The following is a 25,326-nucleotide window of genomic DNA, read 5'->3' on the forward strand; positions in this document are numbered from 1 at the left end:
AACTATGCAACTCGATTGGCCAACAAAGAATCCAATAATGACAGAATTAAGAATAATAAGTATATTAAGAAGAAATGTCTGAGATAGACTTAAGTATATGATTCGTATGATTTTGGTGATTCGACAACAAACACTAGTACTAGTTGTAGCGTCTGTTTGGAGGAATACGAAAGGGGTTCATTATTGACGAAGATGCCATGTTCACATATGTTCCATACTGATTGTATAACTCATTGGCTCCAAACGAGTCATTACTATTTGTCGCTTTCAAATGCCCACTTAAGTTTTGAATTGTACAATTAGTGATCTTTCTGAAACTTGAAATTCATACTTTTGTTAATAAAATTTCATTCTTTTATTTTCATCCCTAGTTCTTCTTTTGTTTTATTTTTTATTGTCTTTGTTTGGATAATACTCATCGAGGCAGTAAGTTTGTATATTGAGGGATTGCTACTAATACCCAGGGGATTCATCAAACTTTTGATTTGTGGATGTTAGTTTTGGGTTTCGTTTAAATGGAAGATGCATGTTTATTAAGAACAATACCAATAACTTCTCTTTAATTCATTGAATCATCATATGTACGACCAGAATTTTGCTCCGGGTTTTTAAAGGATGGGGAAAATCCCATCAAACTCGAAAACAATTACGAGATCACAATCTCCACGGGATATACAATGAAAAGACAATGAGAAAACTAGTTGCATGAGCTACAAAATGCTAGCGAATCAAGGATGTAAAGTTGTTACTGTGAGAAATCTCTGCCTCTGTCTTTGACGAAAAAGGAGAAGGAAGACATCTTAGAAAACAGGAGATGGTCGAGTGTGATAATGTGGACCCCAACTCACATTAGCGGTGTCCGATCTTCACTGATCCACTATGTATATCGCGTCTTGTTTGTAATCCTACACGTCTTCACTGATCGACTCATTCAAGTATTATTCAACCTTTCGTTGTACCGTTTGCACCAATCTTTCTTCATTCCATATTGATGATCAACTCATTGAATTAAAGATAATCGAGACTATTTTAGACCTAGCAACCCATGTTGCCAACGGAGAAACCAAAACCGCTTATCTAATTTTTATGGATTTTTTGATGTCTAATGTCTGTGTTCACGAAGAAACGACAGAGATTGAAAGGGCTTTGATGGAATCAACTAACCAGATAAAGATGGTTCCGACTTCTCAATCCCTCATTCGACAAATTAAAGAATATTGAATTTGATGGTGATTCTAAATTGACTACGAATACTAGTTGAAGGCTCTATTACAACTAGAGATGTCATGTTCGCATATGTTCTATGTTGATTGTATACCTCAATGGCTCCAAACGAGTAATTACTGTCTTATTTGCCGGGTTCAAATGCCCATTTAGTAGTAATTTACTTTCAAGAGAATTACAACTAGATAAAAAGTGCTAGTAGATTACGAATTACAACTGCAGTCTTACCAAATACTGAAGCTTTCTAGAATCCTTCATGTGTAAAATACTTGGATACATGCTCATATAGTTTTTGAAACATTCTCATATGCAATAGTTCAGTCACTTACTCGACCTAATAACTAAGACTAGGAAAGGAATGACGTAACTGCTCCAAGTTTTATTTCACACATAGAGCGACAATAACTTTAATGAATATCAAAAGATCAAAATACTTCATACAGTTATACCATAAGAACAATTTTACAGTAGAGCAGAATTACAAGCTTCAGAGTGATCTATACTTAGTAATGACTTTTCGCAGTCGCCTAGCAGCCAATCACCAGACCCCAAAACATGGCTTATCATGAGCTCGGCTATGATCAGCCGGTGACGCAGCCCAAATAGACTTACTGCTATTGCATGATAAAATAAGACTCTCCAGAATTCTCATTCATAAATGAGTTGTACCTTTGGGAGATGTGGCAGACGCTATGGAATCTGAAGTTGCAGCAGTTGTTCGAGGAGGTAAGGCCTTTAGAGCTGCATGATTACTTTTTGAGAAGGTGAATTTTTCGGCGTTGCTGATGCTGATGCATTTGATACTCCTACCATAAAACCAAACATCAATGAGAAAAAGTAAAAAAGAAGTAACATGATAAAAATTTCCATTAACTACCCAATAGCAAATATTGTAGAGATCTGAACCAATATTAAAGATGGACGAAGTGAGAAATTTCATCTCCTTAGACTGAACCAGTGACCAGTCCTATTGACGCAACGACGCGACATTGTCAATGCAATCCATACTTTGCTGAAGTACAAACAGTGAATCAGAAGAAAAGTTGTTCCTTCCAGCAGCAAAGTGTTATTTCTGATGAGATTGAGAGAGACAATAAAGATGCTATTGCAGCATAAAATAGTGTTATGCGGTTGAGCGGTTCTCCTAATGTCTATCTTTCTCTAAGAAAACGCAATTAGCTGGCGATTCTAAGAAAACGGTACCTAATAAACAGTGCAATGTTGAAGTACAAACATCCATAATCACAGATAAACGCAATTAGCTGGCGATTCTAAGAAAACGGTACCTAATAAACAGTGCAATGTTGAAGTACAAACATCCATAATCACAGATAAACGCAATTAGCTGGCGATTCTAAGAAAACGGTACCTAATAAACAGTGCAATGTTGATAGTAACATAAGATCCTAACAAAAAATACTAAAGAGTTACCTAAAAATGAGAAAAGCGACATCACACAAATGACGGAACACATCCTGCATATACATAAGAAGCACCCAAAGTTATACACAAATATAGGTGTCTAAATCAGCAACTATATTGTATTGAATTCGTGTTCATACCGTGCTATGAATGTTAATTCAGAGGTTGGTGTGAGGTGCATCTTAATCGATAGTATTCTCGTTGTACTAATTCTAGAGGTTAATACTATGTCAAAACTCTCTCAACCACCCCAAATATTATTGTTAGATTGGTATCATATTCACGACAACCTAAAAAATATAAGGAAAGAAAATCAGGTGTATTCATAAAAGTGAAGATGGAATTGATAACCACTATTAGGTTCGATTCTTGCATTAACGACTTCTCTGTCTCTAGTTCTCTTTCTGTCCTTCTGGAACTTTCGCATGAACAAACTTACAAAAATCGTAAGGAGAGAAAACTCAAAACTCGATTATTTCCTTTTGAGATGGAATTCATTCCTTTATCTTCTCGTTTGAAGACAAATCAATCAAGTACTAAACGAGAAGAGTAGAGGCTTATGATATCTTACTCACTCTTACTTGGGTATCGAGTAAGAAATGATACAGTGTTCGGCGTGGTTTGCACCATGTAGTTCGTGCACGAGGGCGAACAGGCGATTATGGCGCTTTAGAGAATAGAGACGCACTTCACATCGTCACGTGGGGCATTGAAGCCTTTACGTTTTGTAGATTGAATGTCATCCCACAGACGGGATCCGATCTGACCGAGATCTTCTCCCATGTTGGAGCACTGGAGTCTTTCCTTGTTGTAGATTGAATATCATCCGACAGACGAGATCTGATCCAGCCGTTGAGATCCTCTCCCATGTTGGAGCGCTGGAGCCTTTCCTTTTTCTAGATTGAATATCATCCGATGGATGAGATCTGATCCGGCCACTGAGATCCTGACCCACGTTGATCACGCGGACCACCATCCTACGGACTAGGATGGTGCCATGGACTGGTTCAAGGATCTTTGAAGTGTACAGGCTTATAAAAACTTACTCATACTTTGGTATTGAGTAAGAAGTGATATAGTGTTTTGCGGGTCTGCACCACGCAAACCATGTTGTGTCTGAGTGAGCAATGATAACAACATTAATTGTTCTTACATCTTAACCATCTTGTACTGATTCCCATTCGTCGAAGCATTTCTTTGACTCCATCCAAATCATTCAATCTACTTAGTGTTTGAAGCATTGTGAGATAAACTGCATTGGTGATTTTCGGATATAAAGATTTTAGAGACTCCCATAACCTATTAACCCTCGACTCTGCTACCCATACTTGCATATAAGAAGAAAATGGAAGGCCCTCTTGTTCCCGAAGCATCTTTCTTATCTCGACTCTGCTACTCATACCCGCACTAACACATATTCCAACTAGGTTGCGATAAAAGGATCAGTCACGCATATTTTGACTTGCCCACTCCACCTCTTAGTGAATTCTTCCACTCCTTCAATATCTTCTAATGACCCATAACTACTCATCAACAAATTATAAGTAAAAATGTGATGGGGCTACATTTCTTACCCTCATTTCTTGTTCGAGAGCTGATATTTTCTCGGCTTCATCTAACTTTATATGTAGAACGATTAGGCTATTCTGTGCAAAACCATTTGACTCGACTTTCAGTTTTTTCATCTCTTGTAGGAGCTTTGTTGCCTTACCTTGAAATTTCTCGTTGCAAAAACAGTTTAAAAGTGACCCATAGGTGAATTTGTTTTTCCGAAATCTCCATAAAATATTTCTCGGCTGCTACAATTTCCTCGGTTTTCCATAGAAGATAGACTCGTTTTGCATGGTCATCGTACGATAAGACATCAAAAACTAGAAAGGTTTTTGCTAACAAAAATACGAGGAGTACACATTAGAGTCCAATCCTTGTTAGACCCACGGGCTTTCGTTACATAAAATGTTTTGAGATTTTGGGAAAAGTGATTGCTAACACAAATGATGAAACTCATTCCAAGTGTTATATACAGATAGACAGTGTTTGATTGGAACCCTATTTCAAACTAAAATAAAGCTAGAAAATGAACACAACCCACATAATTAATTGACTACAATTACAAAAATCAGAAAAAATAAATGAGAATTTGAAACTGGGGAGAGAGGAATCACCTGGAGGGCAGCTTTAAAATGCTTGAATTTGCTGAAGGACAGAAACGCTGATCTCAAATATATTGAGAGGATTCAAGATCCATTCGTTCATGACCTAATCAGCCACACTTCCTTTTGTTGAGTTCAACTTAGAGAGCTTACGATACAGTGGAGAGAGAAATCAATGGATTCTCTAGCAGCTAGTGTGCACAAAAACCTAATCAGCCCCAAATGGATTCTCACTCTCTCTCTCTCTCTCGAGAGAGAGAGAGAGAGAGAGAACAATAGAATCCCAATTATTAACCTGTTCCAAACACCCCCAGAAACTCAACCGCTGATATTAAACTTATGACTATGAGTGATTATTGAATCAACGGCTGATATTACTTCCCCAACATATTCACGCGCCAACGGCTCAATACTCAAGAACTAATGGGCCGGCGAATAGAATCAACGGCTGATATTGCTCCCCGAATATATTCACGCGGCAACGGCTCAATATTCAAAATTCACCTCTGTGTCTAACGGTTACTTTTTCTAATTCATTAAATAGGAGTATCCACCCCACCACCAGTGCTTCTTCATAATCAAGAACCTGATATTCATCTCTCTTTCTCTTTCTAGAAATCCAATCTCTATTTCTTGATCAAGAACTTGATTCATCTCTTGCCCTCTCACTCTAACGGTTACTAACCCACACTACCAAAATATCAACACGGCTTCATTATCCATCAAGAACTTGATTAATCTCATCTCAATCTCTTCCTCTCTCTTTACAATCATTAAAAATACTTTCTTCTCTGCTTATTTGTCTCTGTTTTATTCAAAATCAGAAATTATGATGATGATGAACACTAACCCTAACCCTAACCCTAATAATAAGAGAAAGAGGGCTGATGGTGATCATAAAGAGAAATCTGGTATGAAGAAGAAGAAGAGTTACGAATCAAAAACATGTAATTTGAAGAAAAAGACATTTGAGTTATCTACCCTTTGTGGTGTTGATGTTGCTTTCATCTCTTTTGCTCCTCCTGATGGTTCTCTTAGTAGTACTTGGCCTCCAAATAAAACTCAACTTCTTCCCATCCTTCAAAGATACCAACAAAATACTCCTCCTAATGATGATCAGAGGAAGAAATACATGTCGTCTGGGTCCTCATCTCGAGAAGATGACGATGAAGTTGGTTTTTTGTAGACCCCCCTAAACCTAAAACTACAACAGGAAGAAGCAGCAGCAGTGAGGATGACGATGAAGTTGGTTTTTTGAAGTATTGTCATGGAACATTGGAGTGTAAGTTGAAAGAATTAGAAGAATTTTATAATAATGGGGATGATGAGATTGAATGGGATTGGGAAGAGGAGTTCCTAAACTTGTACTCCTCTGGTTTGCTTTGAACATCATAATATCAATGAGGGGTGGGAATGGAACAAGTTCAAGTTTTTTTTGTATTCAATACTATAAAAAGAGTACTGTTATACATTATAGTTCTTCATTTCCAAGAAGTTCTTCATTATATAATTCCCTGAGTTTTCCAAAGAAGATAAACAATAAGTTCAGCCAGACGGACCTGGAAACAACTGGAAATTACGTCCGCATCCACAAGGTACTCGGGTCGGCCAATTGACAGAAATGCAAATTTTCACTGATGAGAAATTTGAAGGCCTCGATATCAGTACATCAGTTTATCAAATCGTAAGCTGACATCGGCAAAAAAGGTATTACAGAACAACGTTTAATACCTTAACACTTTCACTTTTGCTAAAGTCTCTCCTTCATGAATGATCAAGAAGAAGGGTTCCCCAAAACTTTGAACCTGCTCAAAGAAAATAGTTAGATTAGTATTTCAGAATGCTGCTAGCCTGCTAATAACTTACTTCCGCCTCTTCTCGTAATGTCCAATATTGATCATTTATATTCTCGATCTTTTCATTGAGCTTGAAAACCCGTAAGGATTTCAGTGCAAATTAAGCGCACTAAAGCATTTGATGCACAAAACTAAACACCCTGTTCAGTTAGAAGAACATGAATGAATCTGAGCCTACAATTCCCAAAAGGCCGAGGCAGTCCCACAACAGGCTTGGTTTCTTTTGAAGACCTGGCACTACATGTTCTCGTAAAGTCTTGCAGTAACGACTAAATAAGAATCAGCTTAAACGAAGTCAATATGACATATTTTTTCTGTCCGCAAAAAAATTTCAACTAATGTTGTACGATTATCATGTTACGTGCATTACGTGGTCCGAGGTTTTAGATACAAACATGCATTTTTCCTTTTCTACTTTTGTGTTATCAATGAATTAATTACGTTCTTTTTTCACCCTTTTTCTGTTAAAGCACTGTTTTGAAATGATTTACTATAGGTTGATTGATTTAAGATGTGGAATTAAAGAAAAGATCAAGGAAGTGAAATAATTAATTTAATCATTAAATATGAAGCCCGGTACACATTAACATGTAGATATGGTAGAGTTCTACGACTAGAAAGACAACTACTGAAGTAAGAACATAAAAGACCAATTTAATATTATCAAAAACCTTATTTAGAAGTTAAAAACTGCAACAATTAAGGAAACTCTAACTATCGAAAATTAAAACAAACACACTGTAATTTTCCAAATGGAGACAGAAATATTATTACTTACAAACTAAACTGGGCTTATTAATCACAACCCTAAAAAATTACTCAGAAAGTAAAAAACTTGATTTATTTATATAAACCGCAAATAGATGAATCAGACTCAAAGTAGAATATTTGTCCGGCAGTCCAAGCCATCGGTTCTGTAGCGTTACCATATGTGTTATTGGTACAATTATACCACACGTGTTAATGATATACTTCATTATGACAATATCCCTCGAATGCATATGAGATGGATAGCAATTTCCAACAATTTTAGACCCCGTGTTAATGATATACTTCTTCTTCCATATCTTTCCTTTCTTGAACCCACATTCATCTTCCAAAACCCATAGCTCATGTGTGCACTCTTTGGAAGGCACTCTACTATTTTGGAACTCATCACCCCATTCATATCCATAGTCATTAACTGTGATAAATAATGCCGGTTTCCCCTCATAATTCACGTATCTTGCTTATGGAATTCTTATTGATATCTAATCTTGTATATGGAAGATCGATAAACTTCCATTAGGAGGAAGTTTAATATCATCCAATATCTTCCAAGAATATTTCTTAGAATCGAATATTTCACAACTATATCCATTATTTGATGGAGATAAATGAAGTATCTTATAATGTACTCTTTCAGGAGATGCTTTTACTACCATTGTCATTCTTATTAGTGGACCATTTTTACTTGTTGGGTGAGGAATTGAGCCTAATACGTGTGTTTTTTTTCTTTACGGGTAACGTGGAACACGTGTGGCTTTTAAGCCTATCACGTGTGGGCCTAGCTCTGATACCATGTTAAGTTTGTGGCCATCCAACTCAAAACCATTGACAATGAGTGGAGAGGACCTATAGTTTATATTCTTGGTTGTTAGTTACCCATTCTCCCATGTGGGACTATTCTCACAAAACCTGTGGACAAACTGAAACTAGACAATCTAGTGGAATTCTTTTTAAGATCTCATATAACACATCCGATGAAGAATGAAACTTATCCATTATTTCATCTGATATTTCAACTTTCTTTAATTAAGTTGGAGGCAAATATGTAGAAATACATAGACATATAGTTCCTGGAAGAAATAGACCAACTGTTTACGACATTTTGGTTGTTTTAGAATCTTTGACTATATTTGCTTAGATGATAAAAAGCTAGCTATGAAAAGTTTGAAATCGTTTTCAAAGAAGTAAGAGCCAATCATTATTTTAGTTATAGCGGTAATTTTTGAAGTCCAATTTAACACAAGTTAAAACAAGTAAGGTTGGAATTAATATATGATACTACAAAAAATATGTTCTTGCATTGGGATTTTTCTGTGTAAAAGTTTGGACTGGTTTGATTGTTGTAGCAATAGAATCTATATGCTTAGGTCAAAGATTTTATTCATGGAGAAAAATATTCATCTATTAACTTCACTTCGATTCTCTACTACTCACTTAATTGTTTCTATTGAAACACTGGTATAAGTTTTTGGTGGAAACGGTCTTTCATTAGTTAAAGCCGATATGTGAAGATAGTATTATGGAATGTCTGCTCATCTGTTACTTTTTGCTTCAGGATGGGAATGTTAATAAAATTTAACCTATTTTTTTTTTTAAATCAAACTTCATTTAAAGGCGAAAAGGCTAATGAGAATTACATCATGAAGTTTAAAATAACAAAGACACAACCAAAATCGGACAAACAAGACAAGTTATGTCCACTTGGAGTGCCTCTAGAGCTGCCTGATCTAACTAGTGGGCTACTTCTGGTGCAGCTGCCACTAACCATCTAAGGGTAGTTTTATAACCGATGCTTCTTTCACCTTCTTCTCTTCTCACCGTCAACCGTCGGCGTGCAGATCTCTGGTTAGCACCTCTGATTTCGGTTCATCGGTAGAGAGAGTTGTAAGTTGATGAAGAAACTCCCAATAGTGGTCTATGATCAAAACACTCGGTCCGGAATAAAAACGAAAATAACAAAAGGGTCCCAAAGACCAACAAAACAGGGCCTAAAGACCAACAAAGAAACATAACCTTTATTGTACTAAGTAAAGGAAACTCTCTCTTCTCCCTTGCTCCGCATCACTAACTGGATCGATCTTAGATTCTGATCCAACTTCTATGATGTCTAACTTTGAGGAGTAGACAATATTGAAGGATATTATCGCTGCATGCTAGGCTAATTGCTTCACAGAAGTGGGAGAACGGACTGCTAAAGTGTAGAGATTTATGCAAGAGCCGATACATGTCGGTCGGCTTTGAAGTGTACATGGATCAAGTGACGTTGGGATACCAGAAGATGTAATTTTGAGGCGTTAATGGTGAAGTAATTTCATGATTTCTGTCCTTATCCTCAATCAGTTCCTGAATCAGTTTCTACACCACCATTGAAACAACAACACCACCACCATCTCATAAAACACACATGTCTTCTTCAGGAGAAAACAACAACTCCACCACCATCTCATAAAACAACGACACCACCACCATTGAAACAACAACTCCACCACCACCATCTCATAAAACAACTCCACCACCATCTCATAAAACACTTCCACTAAAACACCACCGATCTTAGCATCCCCGCTAAATCCACCACCATCTATTAGAACTCAAGTAAAAACATAGTTAACTAACAGTTTGCAATTTTGTTCATTTAATGTTACAACTCGCCCAATTCGTACACTGTTATTAGCATCTTTCTAATAATATCTACTTTTATCCACGAAGTAGTTATCAACATCGCCAGTCCTTCAACTTGATTTTCTAATCTGCCACCTTTTTTTGTTAGCAAGTGACACCACAATACTCAATGTATGATCTCTTACCATAACTCCTGAAGATGTGCAAAACCAAGGAAGTTTGTGAACTCCAATGAAGTTGATCTTTGTCTAGTCCAAAACTGATCTTTAGATACACAAGATTTTTCTATACTACTTGAATTATACCTTACTATTAGGAACATTTCTCACACTTTTTCTCAGCTTCTTAAAAGAACTGCAACAAGAAAGTAAACACTAACTATCGAAAAAATAAAGCAAGGGCATTGTAACTTTCGAATGGAGACACAGATTGACGTTAGACTTACAAAGTAAACTGGGGTTATTAATCACAACCCAAAAAAAGTGCAAAACTTGATTTTTTTATATAAACCGCAAATAGATGAATCAGACTCAAAGTAGAATATTTGTCCGGCAATCCAAGCCATCGGTTCTGTGGCGTTACCATATGTGTTATTGGTACAATTATACCACACGTATCTATCACCCTTCTTCATTATGACAATATCCCTCGAATGCATATGAGATGGATAGCAATTTCCAACAATTTTAGACCCTGTGTTAATGCTATACTTCTTCTTCCATATCTTTCCTTTCTTCAACCCACATTCATCCTCCAAAACCCATAGCTCATGGGTGCACTCTTTGGAAGGCACTCTACTATCTTGGAACTCATCACCCCATTCATATCCATAGTCATTAACTGTGATAAATAATGCCGGTTTCCCCTCATAATTCACTATCTGTATCTTGCTTATGGAATTCTTATTGATATCTAATCTTGTATATGGAAGATCGATAAAGTTCCAACTCTCTTGATCAATATTAAACACAAGAATACTTTCATCTGTTGAATATAGAATTTGTCCATCAACCGGAACACCACACCAATAGTCTAAGTGTACATTAGGAGGAAGTTTAATATGATCCAATATCTTCCAAGAATATTTCTTAGAATCGAATATTTCACAACTATATCCATTATTTGATGGAGATAAATGAAGTATCTTATAATGTACTCTTTCAGGAGATGCTTTTACCACCATTGTCATTCTTATAAGTGGACCATTTTTACTTGTTGGGTTAGGAATCTCCTCCCACTCTTGAGTTGTTGGTTTACATACATAATAATTACTTGAATCCTCATCATAAGATCCACTTTGGCAACAAAGTATACCACAAGTTGTTGAGGCCACAATGTTTGTGTTTGTGGGTAGGAAGTCAAGTGAAGGGATAGGTGGTGAAAGTTGAGGGTGGTTGCCATTATTGATGACAGGAGGAAGAAAAGTATGAGAAAAACCTATCACACCTTGAAAAGTCTGAGTGAAATACCCGGAAATAACTTTGTTTGTTAGAGAATGAATTAATCTCAATTTGGAATCATACGCTAGCTTTTGCCAGTCTTGGCAAACCTGTGGACAAACTGAAACTAGACAATCTAGTGGAATTCTTTTTAAGATCTCGTACAACACATCCGATGAAGAATGAAACTTATCCATTATTTCATCTGATATTTCTACCAGGCTTAAGTTTTCTTCTTCTTCTAGTAATTCGCCACTACTACTAGTACTACTCTTAGTAGTTAAGTTGTTTTCAACTTTCTTATAAACCTTCAAGAACTTCAAGCTTTTTCTCTTTCTCTTTCTCTTTCTCTCTAAATTGGAACGATCTCAAGAATTGTTGTAGGAAGAAATAGTTAGACTTGATAGGGTTTATATAAAAGAAAAGGAAATGGAAAGAAAGGAAATAGTTAAGACGTTAGGGTTTATATAAGACAAAAAAACAAAACCCAAGTCAGGTAGGTACAAGTTGGAAATATTACTTGTAGAATTCGGAGAGATGAGAAAATCTCTTTCTATTTGGAAAGAAAGGAAATAGTTAAGACGTTAGGGTTTATATTAAGGGACGGCCTAACAAACTTCCTAAAATTTCTAGGGTAGTGACCGTTCAATTCAAAAACATAAAGAAATGGAAAGGTTGTTTTATGATGAAAATAATGTTAAAAAAGGGAACTAATATTTAGAGTCAAAATAAAAATAATAAAATACTTTTGTGGCCGTTATTTATTGTTAACGCGCCACTCCATGAACCCGCTGACTTAGTCGATTTTCATTGATCATGTTTGGTCAAAATCGGCCTCCGTGCAATGGATTACAAAATATCTCACATTTAGGGTGTATATCATCCAACGTTAGTAATCTCATCTTGAAATGGCAATGGCTAAATCTGTCCAAAACTCAAATCTCTAAACATCCGTTTTCTTCTTCTCTCTTTTTGGGGAAATAGCAAAGGATTCTGAAAAATCAATATTTGGACAAGATTTAGTTTTTAAAGAGGTACATGAGCGTTTCCTCACACATTTTTATATGTTTATGATCTATTAGTTGGTTATTCGAGGAAATTTTTAGTGGAACATGAAGGTCAATTCGGTCTGGTTCCACCAAATTTCTAAGATACCCATCGGTTCGAGCAGACCGAAAGAGGTCCAATAACATAGGTAGTTAAAATCGGTGGGGCGTACTGAAGTTGCAAGAGACCCATCGGTTCTAGCATGTCGAAACAACTCTAGTAACATAGGTTTTTTGAGTTTGGTATGCTCGTACTGTTTTAGGGTCTTCGGTGAGGTCGTGTCGTTGTCTATGTGCACATAATGGTATGGTGTGCCCGAAATCATACTTTCAAAGTAAATAAATAAAAATCCTTAATCTCATGCCATTAAAACATCAAAAGGAATACAAACTACGAGTTTCAAAACAATCGAAAATTCTTCTTCCTTATGTTGCTAATGAGTCGATTGAAGTGTTCAAGCAATGTGTTTCGAACCATCGAAAATCTTAACTTAGGGCTTTTCGGTTTCAATCACAAAGAGACAGAGATATAACGAGAGAAAAAAAAAGAGAGAGTGTGAGATGTTTGCCTATTATTAAATTTAGAGAGAGAGAGAAGATGAAATGAAGGAGATGATGAAAGGGAATGAAAAGGAAAGGGAAGAGCTGTTTGGGGATTTCGGTAGGGGTTAACTTTGACCTGCGACGTTAACTTTGTCGTTTGGTCAAATCTAAGAACGAAATGCTCATTTATGGAGGTGTCTTTTTAACCAAAATGCTCGATTTTGGATGTACTTTAATGAAGGGGCTCTTTTGACAAGAATGTGGGGACCCTATAAAACTTCTCATATGTGGATCAGTGGGTGCCCACCATTTCCATAAAACTACCTAAATGGGGTGTCATCGTGTAGGAGCTTCATATGTGGTGTATCTTCTTAGTGACAACACATTATACATGGGATACCTCATGGGGTTATGTGTCACCAGTCTACTACTCCTCCCACCCACTACAAAAAAGGGGCATTAGTAACGGAAGTTTACCGACGGTTTTACTTTCGGTAATAGTTCGTTTTCGTAATTGTCCCCAAAGTTCCGTCGAGAAATTTTTTTTTTAACGACGGAACACCAAGAGAAAAACAACAAAAAAACATTTTGTTGATGGAATTAGGGTGCTTCTAAAGGCACCTGGCCAAACAGCTGTTAGCATCCAGAAATCTTGTTGACTCGGGTCAATGGTTTTTTACCCGAGGTCTCTATAAGCACCAGGTTTTAATGTGGGTGACGTTCACCTTCGTTTGCTTCTTCCATCTTCTTCTTCCAACAAAAAAGGAATCCTAATCAACTTTCTTCCAAAACAAAACCTAGAAAAGAGTGCAACATTTATTCGACACCTACCGGCGACTATTCTTTTATTCGAAACAATCAATCCGGGTGATTTGTTTATCATTAAACTGTGTTACATCTCATTTATAGTTTCTTTATATCATCTTTTCAAAATAAATTAGAAAGTTAACCATGGAAGAAGAGAGTTCTAAAATTTTTACAACTACATCGATTCCAACTCTTTCACCTATTTCCGGGCAAGGAGAAGTTTCTCATGAGGTATACAACTGATGAGTCATGAAAATGCCTCATCTGAATATCTTAATTTGGACTAGTTAGTCTATTCCGAGCTGTTACTCTGATGTTTTGTTTGTTTCTCATTCTCAGGTGTCTTTTACGGAGTTCAGCGCGGAAATGGTTAAAATCAGGAAAAAGACGTGTTAGGGGCATCTTGGTCATTTCTTGATTCTGGTAATTTTGGTCAACATTGGTGCTCGGATGAAAAGTACAGTCCAAGACGAACTCGTGGGTGAAAACAGAAGTGAAATCGGAGTACGGACGGGAGAGTTATAGCAGGTCAAAGGTTGGGTCTAACATTGTTGACCAGTGGGATACCATCGGGCGTATTTCTGGCTGGTGGGATGTTGCTATATGACGTGGCGAAATACGAAGTATGGAACACCCTAGTTCGGTGTACTATCATTGCAGCAAAATGAAACTTGGCCGGGAATGATTTGGTGTAACACGCCCAATCTGGTTTCCTTAGTCCCACACATCCAAACATTCTTTCCCGCTATTTTCTTCATCCGACGGCCTTCTTTACTGAGACGCACTTAAACCCAGTAGCCCCCGCTACACCGGATCACACGGTATTGACAACCAGGCAAGTATATTCACGTGGTAGCTGCTTACTGGCGGGGCCCATGCTACATATTCTCTCTCTCTTGACAGGAAGCAACATCCGATTGGCCTCCATATTTTAGGGAAGAATTTCTCAAACTTTCCCTCCCTCATTTTTTCCTTCCTTCTTACAACACATTTAGAGCCGAGAGTAAAGAGAGAGATTGATTGAGGGGGCTCGGTTGAAGATATATACAGGAGAGAGAGAAGGAGATTTTCTTTCTTTCATAGATAATTTCATTATATAGAAAGAAGATAGAAAGAAGGAAAGCAAGTAGTTGGTAGCTGGATTTTAGAAAGAAAATCGGAGAGAGATTAATCTAGAAAGGAATATTGTAGAGAGAGAGGGAGTCGGCCATGGAATATAAAAAAACAGAGAAGAACAACTGATGAATCATCTCTGGATTGGGGGGGTCAAAAGCTCAATTGAATCGAAATATTAGAGAAAGAGGAAGGCTCACGGCTGAAACAGAAACAGTAGAGAGAGGGAAGGAGCCTCCATCCACCATTAAAGCCGAGAGCTAGAGAGAGAGAGAATCCGAGTTTACTGTTTTCTGCTTCTTCTTCTTATGATTCTTCTCTTTGTGAGAGAGAGAAAATCAGAGAGAATTGTAGAGAGAGTGAATTTCATCAAAGCTTAAGAAGAGTTATTATCTCCATTCGGCTAAACAGGAAAACTTATTATCATCTTTTCTTCTTCGTTTTCTTCTACTGTTCTCTTTATTTTTGTGAGAGAGATAGAGAAACAGAGAGTTAGAAAGAGAGAGAAACAGAGAGAGTTGTTGAAGTGAGAGAGAGAAATCGCAGAAAGTACATTGAGCTCATGTTATAAAATGTGTTATTGATTGATTTCACTGTTGTAGCTTCATCCTTTTCTGTTAAGATGAGACATGAAACTGTCCCATCTGAATCTCTTAACTCGGGTTAGTTAGTCCAGTTCGAGCGGTTACTCTGATGGTTTGTCTGATTTTCTTTCTCAGGTCTCATTTACGGAGTTCGATGCGAAAACACCATGATAAAGACATACTTGAGGGGCATTTCGGTAATTTGGTGTTAATGGTGCAGTGGTAGTTTGGTCTATTTTGATAATCGGATGAAATTAGAGTTCAAGACGAACTCGTGGCCGAAAACGGGAGTTGGATCGGAGTCCGCACGAGAAAGTAAGAGAAGGTCAAAATTTGAGTCAAAATCACTTGACTAAGGTCAGCACAGAGTTGCTAGGGACACATGGCGTGCAATCTGATGGTGAGGGCTAAGTTTCGGTACACAGTTGGGATGCGAAGGTTACAAGCGGATTATCCTCAAGAGTTGATTCCATGTTACACGAAGCATTGTACTACCGTAGTCTCACGTGATCTAACGAATGGGAGTATGAACACGTGGATAAACAAGCAAATAAGCGGCTTCTTCATTCCTTTTGATGGGCAGTCTTGTAGCAAAACTTAGCCGGGTCAATAATCACGTGTGGCTAGTAACAAAATATACACGGTCAAATCCTTTGCTCTTATCCCTTCATTTTATTTAAGAAACTACTAATTAACCAATTGGTTTGATATCTCCCCTTTTCTCATAACCCATCATATATTCCTTTACTTTTTTTAAAAGAAAGTTTTCTTAAAAAGAAAACTAACAGAGATTTCAAGATTTTAAAGAAAGAGAGTAAAAGAGATTTGATTAAGAGGGATTTAGAGAAACTTCAAGAAGGAAAGAAGATAATTGAATTTAGACAGTAAATATGATTTGAAAGATGAAGAGATTTGAGGAGATTGAATCAAAGCGTTGATGGAGAAACGTGAATGGCAAGAACAGTACGGGATTGGAAAGAATTCAAATCCGAGAATGAAACATTCAGAAATATGGAAAGAGATTGGAAGACGATATTTTTCTTAGAAAGAGAAGATGGAAATCAGAAACTTTATACTACACATTGAGCTGGTTAGAGGTAGAAAAATACTCTTAGAAATCAAGAGCAAGATTGAGATACGAAGAATTCGGTTAAGGGATTAATTTTATTTCTTCTTCTGCTACATAAAATAACAAAGAAGGAAAAGATGAGCAGATTTTTAGTGAGAGAAAAATCAGTGGGGAGATTTCTTAGAAAGAGACAGCAAGCTTGGAGCTGGGATTTTCTCTCCTCTGTTTGTATAAAACAGAAGAAGAACAGAGTTATTGGATATCTCATCTTTGGGGGTCGGTCCTCTCTTCAGCTCAACATAAACAAGAAATAAATCAGAGAGAGAGGGAGACCATTATCTATCTTCTCCTATTGTATTTCTTTTAGTGACAGAGAGGAATTACGAAAACAGAGAGAGAGAGAGAGAGAGAGAGAGAGAGAGAGAAAGAGAACAATGAGCATGTTTTTGTAGAGAGAGAGAGAGAAGATTATTTCTAATTCTTCATCTAATAAAGTCTTCATCTTTCAATTTGCTTGTGTTAGTTATTTTGATTGAAATAAAACAGAGAAGAGAGACAGAAAGAGGAATTTTCTGAGGAAGAAGAAGACCGCGTTTGGTTGCAACAATTGCTGGAAAATAAGTTTCCTACTTTGTAGAAAAATAATTTTCCCTAGGAGACTGTTTGGTTTACAAAGGGAAAACAGTTCTGAGAAAGAAAAAAAGTTTAGTTCTCTTCTTTCATTTTCTCTCTTATCCTTCTATTAATTTTAATCTCGTTGATCATGAATAGCTAAATCTCTCATCTAGGGTTTTACGATGAAACCCATTTTTGATCTTTTAGAGATATAATTTTTATTGATCAACTCTTGATTAATGCTTCATAGTTTAATTCGTTTTAGTTTGATAAATAGATTTTCTTTTCACTATTTATACTTTTCGATTTGATGCATCGTGCTTATGTTAAATCATTTGACGGTTCATACTTATTAATTGATAAATAGTAGTTTAGAGATTTATTTATTTAAAATAAAATGATTACATTGTTATGTTTTATTCGGTTTTAATGAAAACATCTCCCGGAATTAGGATAGTTCATTATCCGAAATTCTGAGTTATAAAAAAAAGAGAATTAACCATTTTAAGTATTTGTTTCTAAAAGTGATTTTATGTGGTGGAATCCTAAACCCTAGACTCCTCTCCCCATTTGAGTTCATTTTCATTTCCGTAATTTTATTTATTTTATTTTAAAAACCAAAATCAAAACCATTTTCAAAATCGTCTTACTTCCAAGTCTTAGAATAGGTTTCACTTTGTCTCTGAGGAACGAACCGGTCTTACCGGAAATTATTACAACTTGACACCCGTGCACTTGCGGGTGTAGACCTATTTAGGATAACCTTTCTAGGCCCATCAAGTTTTTGGCGCCGCTGCCGGGGACTTAGTCTGAATTGAATCTAATTTTATTTCTATTTTTGGTAAGTTTTTATTTTTGGACACTTTGACTTGCTTTTCCATTTTTGGTGTGTAGAACGCTAAGGAACGAAGGAAAAGGCGCAACAAGGAGAGGAGCTCAAGAAGGAAAATTTACATTTTATTTTTAGTATTTTTTTTTTATTTTTGGTGAGAGAGAGACTTTTAGACTTTCTAGTTTTTATTTTTGGTATTAAAGTTTTGACCCTAAATTGGAGGGCTTTATAAATTGTAACCGAAAACCAAAGCGAAGCCTCGGGTTCGAACACTCACGGGAGAGTGGCCCGGGTCGTCTGCAAGGGTCATCGCCCGTCTGGAACGGGAGGTAATTTCTCTAATCACCCACGAAGCCCCTGTCAGTGGGTATTTGCGTGTTTTGTGTGCCTAATTGTTTTGATCGAATTGCTTAGTGTAAGCATTCTAGTAAGGGCAATAACCCAATTGAAAGATAGGAGACGGATTTCATCACCGTTCTCTTGCCCAAATAGGTAACAACATTCACGATCCCAAACTTCACCTAAAAAAATCTAAAATCTGAATTAGACATCAGCCCCTAAGGTGACGAGCTCATAGGATCTTTGGCACAATTCAGGGACTTAATTTTTATTTGGGCATTCCTAAAGGGAAAGTTCATTCAACTCTTTATAAGGTCGCCTCGAGAAGAGGAAACGTTACCAGGTTGGACGGCTATCACAACGTTTATCGTTGGTCGTCTCCAGGAGTTGTTTGATCGTAGTACTTGGACGGAGTAACCCTTATAAACATTATAGTTCAAGCTTTGTAACGAAGTAGGAGCTGTCTAGATTTTTAAGGGAAATCTGACCAACTTGTCTTTCGTCTAGATTCTGTTTAGGTTGCTTGGTGGAGTCAGACTGATTGTGTTTGCTTTCCTCTAGGGTCTTCGTAGTGATTCCTCGGTTTTCGATTAAAAAAAAAAAAAAAAAAAAAAAAGTTTTTGAGAATATCCTTGGTCATTGGACTCTAGTTTATGCCCGATAGATATCGTGATAAGAGAGGTCGTTTCATCAGTAGAGAAACCCATCTAAGTAATCTTCTAGCCAATCTCTCTTTGAGTGACACTATGGGTGAAAATCTAAACCAAGCCAGGGATGGAAATCCACCTATGACACTCAGGGATTACATGAACCCTACTAGAACATCTCAACCATCATGCATACAGTTACCCCACTCCACGGCTCACTTCGAGTTAAAGCCGAGCATTATCCAAATGCTCCCACTCTTTCGTGGAGTTGAGAACGAGAATCCTTACCACCATGTTAGGGATTTTGAAGAAATCTGTGGGACTATAAGATTCCCCAATATGTCTGATGAAATAGTGAAGCTTAGGTTGTTCCCTTTCTCTTTGAGAGAGAAAGCAAAATCTTGGTTGTATGCCTTACAACCTCACTCCATTACTAAATGGGAAGAATTAAGCAATTTGTTCCTTCTGAAATTCTTCCCTAAACACAAAACTATCACTTTAAGGCAAAGTCTTAACAGTTTTGTGCAACAAGAAGGAGAGTCTCTTTATAACTATCTTGAGAGGTTCAAAGAACTTGAATTACAGTGTCCACATCATGGTTTTGAGAAAATGAGACTAGTCCAGATTCTTTATGATGGATTAAATTATTCAACTACATCCATGGTAGAGTCATTCTGTAATGGCGGGTTTATCGGTAAGAGTGCTGATGAGTGCATGGCCTTTTTAGAAGAATTAGCTGAGAAATCCCACCAATGGGAAACTTCTAGAGGACCCCCTACTAGGGCAAATCCTACTTCAAATAGAGGTGGCATTTATAGGATTGATGATTCAGAAACCAAACTCGCCGCCATGGCTAGAAGAATAGAAGCCCTAGAACTTGGTCAGCCTAAAGCATTCAGGGAGGATCCCACTCAGGTCATGAGTGTTGGAAATGAATCCATCTCTTATCCGTGCTCCGTCTGTGGAGACCCTTCTCATATAGGGAACAAGTGTACCCTGTTATTTGGTTATGATGAAAAAGAACAGGCCAATTTTCTTTATCAAACCTCTAGGCCAGATAATCGTCAGAAGTATGATCCTTATTCCAACACGTACAATCCAGGTTGGAGAAATCATCCCAATTTCTCTTGGTACAAGGGTCAAAACCAGAGTCAACCTAGCAGTTCAATAAACCCTCCTGAGTTTAATGCCTCTAGGAATCCCTATGCTCAGCCTAGTGCACAATATCCTCCGGAGAACAAGAACTCTCTAGAGGAGGCCTTCATAAAACTGGCTAATAGCCAAATAGAGACCAACCAATCTTTGAATAGTCTGAAAATCCAGGTAGGTCAACTTACAGAAGCCCTTAGCCAGAGGGAAAAGGGTATGTTTCCTAGTCAAACTGAGCAAAACCCAAAAGGTACACTAGGTAAACAACCAATGGATCAAGCCAATGCAGTAACCACCCTTAGAAGTGGTAGGGTGATTGATAATAGGGTAGGAGTTCCCGAAGATAGTGAAATAGATCATGAACCTTCTTCTTTGCCAACCAGAGTCCCTAATGATGAGCCTGAGAAGACTCCTGAGTCTGAAGAACCACCTGTAGTTACTGAGCCTTACATTCCTAGAGCTCCATATCCTCAACGTCTCGTAGAGCCAAAGAAGAAGTCTCAGTTCGAGGAGATAATGGAAATATTTAAACAAGTCAACATTAATATTCCATTACTAGATGCAATTAAACAGATCCCAGCTTACGCTAAGTTCCTTAAGGACCTATGCACTAGAAAGCGTAAGATGAATGTGCATAAGAAGGTCTTCTTAACTCAACAAGTGAGTTCTATCATCCAGCAAAACCTTCCACCTAAGTACAAAGATCCAGGAAGTCCTACATTACCTTGCACTATAGGGGACCATAAGATCGAGCGAGCTTTGCTAGATCTAGGTGCCAGTGTCAACCTTCTTCCTTACTCTGTGTACTTACAATTAGGTTTAGGAGAAATAAAACCTACTTCTGTAGTTCTTCAGCTGGCAGATCGGTCTATTAGGCGACCACGTGGCATAGTAGAGGATGTTTTGATAAAAGTTGGTGAGTTTATCTTTCCTATAGATTTCATCATCCTAGATACTGAACCAGTTCATGACACCCAAAGTCAAATCCCTGTCATTTTGGGTCGACCATTTTTGGCTACATCAAATGTTGTCATATACTGTAGAAGTGGTCTTTTAAGATTGTCATTTGGAAATATGACGGTGGAGATGAATATTTTTAATGCGGGACTTCACCCTGATGACATAGATGAGTTCAGTGGGTTGAACTTGGTGGAGTTATTAGTTCAAGATGCATTACCAACAACTCAGTCGAGAGATCCTTTAGAAACTCTATTGACACTTTTATGCTTAGATGAGGAAGGTAGTCTTAATGAGATAGATAACATACCAGAGTCTACTTCCTTATTAGTATCTGAGTCGATTAGTTTGCCAGCCTTAGAGTCACCACTTCCATCGTATGAATCAATTGTTAGTCCTGACGAAACTTTGGAGCCCCTTCTAGAGGAGCGAGAAGTCGAGGTCATGTCATCTTTGGTATCAACACCTCGTTTTATCCATAATCTTATGGATAACCGCGAAACTCTTTCTAGAAACGAAGATGATGAGTCATGGGTGCTCAATCTATTAAATGAAAGTGATGACTCGTTTGACTTAGGTGAAGATCTAGATTTCTTCAAGGACCCTGATTTCATCATGATAAAAGAGATCACTGAAGGTTTATCTGAACCAATTTCTAGGGAGTTTGAGTCTGGAAGTCGGGTTATTCCTTTGGAAGTACCCAACATACCTGTTCTGGAAACCGCTAGTCTAAGTATAGACGTCTTTGATAATCCTCAAGATCCTCTTGCATTGTGTCCATCGGGAGCATGTTGGGAAGTTTGTGCAATCTCTCACTTGGTTTCTCCTCCCTACATAGATCCTTTCTATCAGGACTATAGTTTTTTTAGTCCATTTCCAAACTTAACGACCTTTTTGTCGTCTAAGTTTGGGGATTTCTCTCTGATCACGGTAGTCTCACAAGCACTGTTGCATATTTACACAAGTGTGAGACTATCATTCACTAAACACTTCGTGTTGTGGGTAGATCCTCAGATGTTTCGCCTATTGGTTTATGGAGCTGTTTCTTAAGGTTTGTTGAAACATCTGAATCGTCTGGCTGAAGACGTTAAACTTAGCGCTTTCTGGGAGGCAACCCACGCTTAGGACTTCCGAATCAGGTAATATCTTTCCCTCATCCTGTTATTTTTGCATAGTCTTCAGAACATTGAGGACAATGTTCGGTTTAAGTTTGGGGATAGGGGATTGAAATTTTTGCTAAGTCCTTATTTCAAAAATTCAAAAGGGTTTAAAATTTTTCAAAATTTTAAATTTTTGGATTGAAAATGTGAATCTAGTTGTTTTTGCTTGTTAATAGTTATAGAGTCTAGTTGGTTGTACTATCCGTTTGCTAAAGGTTTTTCCATGAATTTCGAGTCTTGAAGTTGTCTGTGCACTAGCCATGTGAGTGTTAGGTAGGTGAAGAGTTGACTTTTCTGAGAGAACTTAATCGATCATTAGTGGAGACTTAACCATGTGAGATTCTGAGCCTTTCTTGTTGTTTTGAGTGATCTCTTCTGAGCTAATTCTGAGTAGAATGAAGAGCTACTCAACCTCGCAATATTGAAAGAAGAACTCATTTGATCTCTTGAGTTCAAATTTTACAACCACTAGGGATGTCATCAGGAAGTAAACCTTTCTCTTGTAGTCTGAGAAACTTGAAAACAGTGTCAACTAGAAGAAGATAGAAATCCATTTGTTAGAACCCTGGGAATGAGGCATGAAGTAAAGTGGAGAGAATTATACCCCAAGGAAAGTGTTAAGAAAGTATGTTGTGTATTTTGAGTTTATTACCAGAAGCGTATTGAAAGAAAAAAAAAGGAAAAAAAAAAAAAAAAAAAAAAAAAAAAGGAAAAAAAAAGAAATAGAAAAATCAAAAAAAAAAAAAAAAATGTGTTTGTTTAGTTTAAGTGTTTATCCCAAAGTAGTTCTTGAAGATTTGAAGACGTCGAGTTCTCAGGAGTTCTAGTCATATCCTCATTAGTGTATATCGACCTCTAGGAAGCATTGTTAGACAGTAGATCAGGTGAGAAGAGTTGGTTAGCTTCCCCATTCCATATTAGTGGTTGTTTCCTTCTTTGAGATCAGTCGTCCACAAAATTTTAGTCCGTTTTTTTTCATGTGTTGAGTTTTCCTTCATATTCATACTCACACATTGAGTGAACCATTTCTGAGTGATTTGAATTTTTGAGTGTATGACCGTGAGGCAGTAGTCGAGGCGAAATGTATCGAGACGGTAATCAAAGTCTTGTCTGTTCTGAACCGAAATGATACTCATATTGGCTGGTCACGTGCGCTTCGGGTCTTGATTACTAGTGAAGGAATTTTTAGCATTTGTATGGTTTGGTCGACTTAGATTTCGTTTCTATTACCTTTCAAAAATTTGACCGCATAAGCATTTTTCAGTCCCTATTAGATTTGGACCCTTCTGGATTTTGAAATTTCTGAATTTTGTGGGTATATTCACTGCAAACCCTCACGAGACGAAACTCGTCCTCTAGGGTAACCTAGAGGTTTAACGGCTTGTTGCACGTGCTAAGTGCAATCGTGATTCCCCACGAAAGTGGTGAAATGGGTTTAGTGTTATTTTTCGGTTTTGCTCGAGGACTAGCAAAATCTAAGTTTGGGGATGTTTGATGAGTCATGAAAATGCCTCATCTGAATATCTTAATTTGGACTAGTTAGTCTATTCCGAGCTGTTACTCTGATGTTTTGTTTGTTTCTCATTCTCAGGTGTCTTTTACGGAGTTCAGCGCGGAAATGGTTAAAATCAGGAAAAAGACGTGTTAGGGGCATCTTGGTCATTTCTTGATTCTGGTAATTTTGGTCAACATTGGTGCTCGGATGAAAAGTACAGTCCAAGACGAACTCGTGGGTGAAAACAGAAGTGAAATCGGAGTACGGACGGGAGAGTTATAGCAGGTCAAAGGTTGGGTCTAACATTGTTGACCAGTGGGATACCATCGGGCGTATTTCTGGCTGGTGGGATGTTGCTATATGACGTGGCGAAATACGAAGTATGGAACACCCTAGTTCGGTGTACTATCATTGCAGCAAAATGAAACTTGGCCGGGAATGATTTGGTGTAACACGCCCAATCTGGTTTCCTTAGTCCCACACATCCAAACATTCTTTCCCGCTATTTTCTTCATCCGACGGCCTTCTTTACTGAGACGCACTTAAACCCAGTAGCCCCCGCTACACCGGATCACACGGTATTGACAACCAGGCAAGTATATTCACGTGGTAGCTGCTTACTGGCGGGGCCCATGCTACATATTCTCTCTCTCTTGACAGGAAGCAACATCCGATTGGCCTCCATATTTTAGGGAAGAATTTCTCAAACTTTCCCTCCCTCATTTTTTCCTTCCTTCTTACAACACATTTAGAGCCGAGAGTAAAGAGAGAGATTGATTGAGGGGGCTCGGTTGAAGATATATACAGGAGAGAGAGAAGGAGATTTTCTTTCTTTCATAGATAATTTCATTATATAGAAAGAAGATAGAAAGAAGGAAAGCAAGTAGTTGGTAGCTGGATTTTAGAAAGAAAATCGGAGAGAGATTAATCTAGAAAGGAATATTGTAGAGAGAGAGGGAGTCGGCCATGGAATATAAAAAAACAGAGAAGAACAACTGATGAATCATCTCTGGATTGGGGGGGTCAAAAGCTCAATTGAATCGAAATATTAGAGAAAGAGGAAGGCTCACGGCTGAAACAGAAACAGTAGAGAGAGGGAAGGAGCCTCCATCCACCATTAAAGCCGAGAGCTAGAGAGAGAGAGAATCCGAGTTTACTGTTTTCTGCTTCTTCTTCTTATGATTCTTCTCTTTGTGAGAGAGAGAAAATCAGAGAGAATTGTAGAGAGAGTGAATTTCATCAAAGCTTAAGAAGAGTTATTATCTCCATTCGGCTAAACAGGAAAACTTATTATCATCTTTTCTTCTTCGTTTTCTTCTACTGTTCTCTTTATTTTTGTGAGAGAGATAGAGAAACAGAGAGTTAGAAAGAGAGAGAAACAGAGAGAGTTGTTGAAGTGAGAGAGAGAAATCGCAGAAAGTACATTGAGCTCATGTTATAAAATGTGTTATTGATTGATTTCACTGTTGTAGCTTCATCCTTTTCT

At 37.5% G+C, this 25,326-nt stretch overlaps 2 protein-coding genes and 1 long non-coding RNA gene across 3 annotated transcripts; 1 reads left to right on the forward strand and 2 right to left on the reverse strand.

The window, feature by feature from the left end:
- Positions 1-1,372: 1,372 nt before the first annotated feature.
- Positions 1,373-5,095, reverse strand: LOC147549713 (uncharacterized). Its single transcript, XR_015238405.1, has 3 exons — positions 4,812-5,095; positions 2,656-2,699; positions 1,373-2,030 (listed from the first exon to the last, which is right to left on the reverse strand). It is a non-coding gene; the product is annotated as an uncharacterized LOC147549713 (long non-coding RNA).
- A 5,249-nt stretch (positions 5,096-10,344) lies between these two features.
- On the reverse strand, positions 10,345-16,966 carry LOC147549714 (F-box protein At5g49610-like; the record flags this gene model as incomplete). Its single annotated transcript, XM_086668377.1, has 3 exons — positions 10,345-10,399; positions 10,654-11,728; positions 16,915-16,966. Coding segments are annotated over 3 exons (1,182 nt in total), but the record flags the coding sequence as incomplete, so codon positions are not given.
- A 1,142-nt stretch (positions 16,967-18,108) lies between these two features.
- Positions 18,109-23,047, forward strand: LOC147549715 (uncharacterized). Its single transcript, XM_086671310.1, has one exon. The coding sequence runs from the start codon at positions 19,086-19,088 to the stop codon at positions 22,233-22,235; it is 3,150 nt and encodes a 1,049-aa protein (XP_086527436.1). The 5' UTR covers positions 18,109-19,085; the 3' UTR covers positions 22,236-23,047.
- Positions 23,048-25,326: the final 2,279 nt, after the last annotated feature.

This window comes from Eschscholzia californica, unplaced genomic scaffold, assembly GCF_041429995.1.
Source record: "Eschscholzia californica isolate CP2 unplaced genomic scaffold, dmEscCali1.0.p SCAF_3, whole genome shotgun sequence".
Classification (NCBI taxonomy): Eukaryota; Viridiplantae; Streptophyta; class Magnoliopsida; order Ranunculales; family Papaveraceae; genus Eschscholzia; species Eschscholzia californica.

Coding starts and splice junctions, on each gene's coding strand:
- LOC147549715 (XM_086671310.1), top strand. CDS start 19,086: ATGCCCGATAGATATCGTGATAAGAGAGGTCGTTTCATCAGTAGAGAA.